The following is a 3236-nucleotide window of genomic DNA, read 5'->3' as shown; positions in this document are numbered from 1 at the left end:
TGTGTGTGTGTGTGTGCGGGCGTGCGTGCGTACATATGTGCAGTATGAGTGTGTGTGGTGAGAGAGAATTTAATTGAATTTGACTTTATTGACTTTCGAGGTCAACGGCCCATACGTTATAAACAGTTATAAGTTAATAATGCAAAATACTGATCTCTCTGTGTTGCGCTAAAGAAAAAAATTACAAAATAACCTGCAACACAGAAAACATATATATATATATATAACATTTACATCTTGAATCTAGTTCTACACCTAATGGAATGGGCCCTCACACAACAAAGTACAGAGTACAAAGCATTGGTCATAGTCATTCACGCGTGATGCAGATTGTAAACAAATCTTACAGGCTGGGCTCTGATCTCTCTAGTTTAGCTCTAATCTCGACTCTAGATTTTTTAAAAATCAATTTCACATTGTCTTTCCATTTTTCGTCCTTTGGGAATCTGGAGTAAGTCAATAATTTGGTCTTTCCTCTGGAATTAGAACGGCCGATCGCTGAACAAAACTGGCCAGTAATGCCGACAGCATAAACGTTGCGTGTCCCTCGCCGTGTTCGTTTACACACTGTCGCACGCTCGCCGCTAGTGGCGCTAGGAGTCGATGTGCCTCACAAAATTGGGCCACTGCAACATCTGACCGCAGGCTGTAATATCTTTGATTAGACTACATTATGTGTGTTTCTGATCGCTGGAATTGGCGTCCGGATGTTTAATGTGTCGACATGAATCGGTTCTGCTCAGAAAACATGATTATACTGTTCTCATTGCTGTAGGAGAAGTTACGGTGTTGTGTTCTTGATAGTATTATGGTGAAACAAGTGCGGTCTCCATGGAGGTGGTTAATTCACGGACGAGGTGAGTGAGTTAGTGAGTCAGTGTGTGTGTGTGTGTGTGTGTGTGTGTGTGTGTGTGTGTGTGTGTGTGTGTGTGTGTGTGTGAGGGAGGGAGAGAGGGAGAGAGGGAGTGAATGAGTGAATGAGTGAGTGAGTGAGTGAGTGAGTGAGGGAGTAGGGAGAGAGGGAGTGAGTGAGTGAGTGAGTGTGTGAGTGAGGGTGGGAGGGAGTGAGGGAGAGAAGGAGGAAGTGAGTGAGAGAGTGTACGGGTGGGTGAGTGAGTGAGTGTGTGAGTGAGTGAGTGAGGGAGTGAGTGAATGAGTGAGTGTGTGAGGGAGGGAGGGAGAGAGAGAGGGAGTGAGTGAGTGAGTGAGTAAGTGAGTGAGGGAGGGAGGGAGTTGGGAGAGGGGGAGGAAGTGAGTGAGAGAGTGGATGGGTGGGTGAGTGAGTGAGTGTGTAAATGAGTGAATTGTTGCTATGTTACTCTTGTGAGTACTGTTGTTGTTGCTGTTATTGTTGTTAGTTTTTGTTGCTGTTGCTGTTGTGGGTGGTACTATCGTAACACCGAAGTAATGGCGTCTTGGAATGTTGTGGACTTAACTTATTGGCATCTCAGATATTTTATTGTCCGGGCAACACCAAATAGACAACTTGTTGACCTCATAACACCGAATCTAAGTTGCGAATCTCTCTGATTTTTTTGATTTTTTTTGCACGCGCCTATGAATTCTAAAAGACCCCCAAAATCACGATTTGGCAAATATAAAGAGGTGCTGTCTAGATTATATAGTCATTAGTAATTATACCGCGCACTTTTTATAGCAATCACATTACCGTGCTGAAACCATAACAATACAGGGTGTCGTTGCAGGGGCTTAACCAGAAATTTCCGGCTCGGGGGAGGGGGGGGGGGAGATTATTATTTTTTTTTTTAATATCGTTAATCTTTTAAAGTGTTTTTAGTAGTATTAGTAGAGGTTTTACATCGCTCGCTACTGCATAAGGTCATATGAGAGCCAGAAGATTAGAAGCGTTACAAGAGAGTAACAAACACAAAAAGAAGGAGGGTGGATAAAGACAACAATAGACTTTTGATAGGAAAGAAGAAGCAAACCACAGCAGAGCACCCGCCAACCACCCACTTTCATGTGTTTGGAACTTCTAGTTTACATTGACCTTTCAAAATGGATTTTTAGGTCCTGTTGGCCATCCAACTTTTCAACCCGCATGAAAACTCGGAGTGCAAGTCATTGTTTGTCCAAACTGTGATTCGACGTGTGCGACAACCCTACAGCGAGCCACGGCTCCGTGGAAGCATGATGTATTTATCAGATGGGAAGATCCTCTTAAAGCCTTATCAGCGACCAGAGTACAGTTTTTAGCTTTTCCGCTCCGATGTCGGATCTTACAGATTTGAAAAAAAAATGTAGTAGGAGGGGGTGATATATCATTTTACCAGCAAACAGTTTTAAAGAAAAGGGGAAATGGTGAAAGGGTGATGGTTGTCTTCAGAAAAAGAGGACGAGGCAAAGAGTAGGTCACACACAAGAGAACCAGTCATCCGAGATCGAACTCTCGACAGTTCAATTCAAGGTCTCATGGACCGTTCCTTTCCTCAGAGATCAGAACTGTTCAAGCCAAGTTGCCCCATCACGCATAAACAACTTTGCACACACGGTCTGTCGCTCAGGGACTCCGTCACTCTGTCACTCTGTCACTCTGTCACTCTGTCACTCTGTCACTTTGTTGCTCTGTCACTCAGTCACTCTGTCACTTTGTTGCTCTGTCTCTCTCAGGGGCGAAGGCTGACTTGTTTGACAGGGTAATCAGAGTGAAACGGGACCAGATATTATGGCCTGGAGATATCACACAAGAATCTTAGTCGAGGCGGCGACTCTTAAGTTGTGTGAATTAAAACAAATCCGGAATTCAACCGCCAAAATAATCGGGAAAGTATCTCATTAAATATCAATTCCAACTAAAATTAAATTAAACTTTAGAAGTGAATACACAAACCCAAAGCAGGAAGCAGAGATGTCAGTACTCGATCTATTATATGTTTTAGATCTACCAGGGAATCTAACTCTTGGGTAGAACATGACAATTATCATTGTTTTAAATTTCACTTTTGGCTGGGTTTTTTTCTAGCTTTTCGCGGCCAAGAGCTGATGTCATAATCGAGGTCACGATCTGATTATAGGACGGTAAAAAGTCGAGGGAAAAAAAAACAAGCACTCGCAGCAGTAAAGAGATTATTAGGAGTTAGTTCCCCTCATATCTGTAAGGTAGACTCGACCAGTGTAATAGTTCACTTACATAATCAGGGCTTGGGACTGATTATAACTGTCGCCCGAAAGGGGTGAACAGGGTATATGTGGCAATGAAACTGTTTTGACTGCCA

General features: G+C 43.2%; 1 protein-coding gene across 1 annotated transcript in view; it reads left to right on the top strand.

Annotated features, from left to right (window-relative positions):
- Positions 1–30: 30 nt before the first annotated feature.
- LOC101862129 overlaps positions 31–3236 on the top strand; it is a 10047-nt gene continuing 6841 nt past the window's right edge. Inside the window, exon 1 of the mRNA XM_005103495.3 lies at positions 31–857. Coding sequence (XP_005103552.1) covers positions 809–857 — 49 coding nt within the window. The 5' untranslated portion in view covers positions 31–808. The remainder of the gene's footprint in view (positions 858–3236) is intronic.

Source organism: Aplysia californica, unplaced genomic scaffold, assembly GCF_000002075.1.
Source record: "Aplysia californica isolate F4 #8 unplaced genomic scaffold, AplCal3.0 scaffold00375, whole genome shotgun sequence".
NCBI lineage: Eukaryota > Metazoa > Mollusca > Gastropoda > Aplysiida > Aplysiidae > Aplysia > Aplysia californica.
The sequence above is the reverse complement of the archived record's forward strand: the minus strand, read 5'-3'. Positions and strand labels throughout refer to the sequence as shown.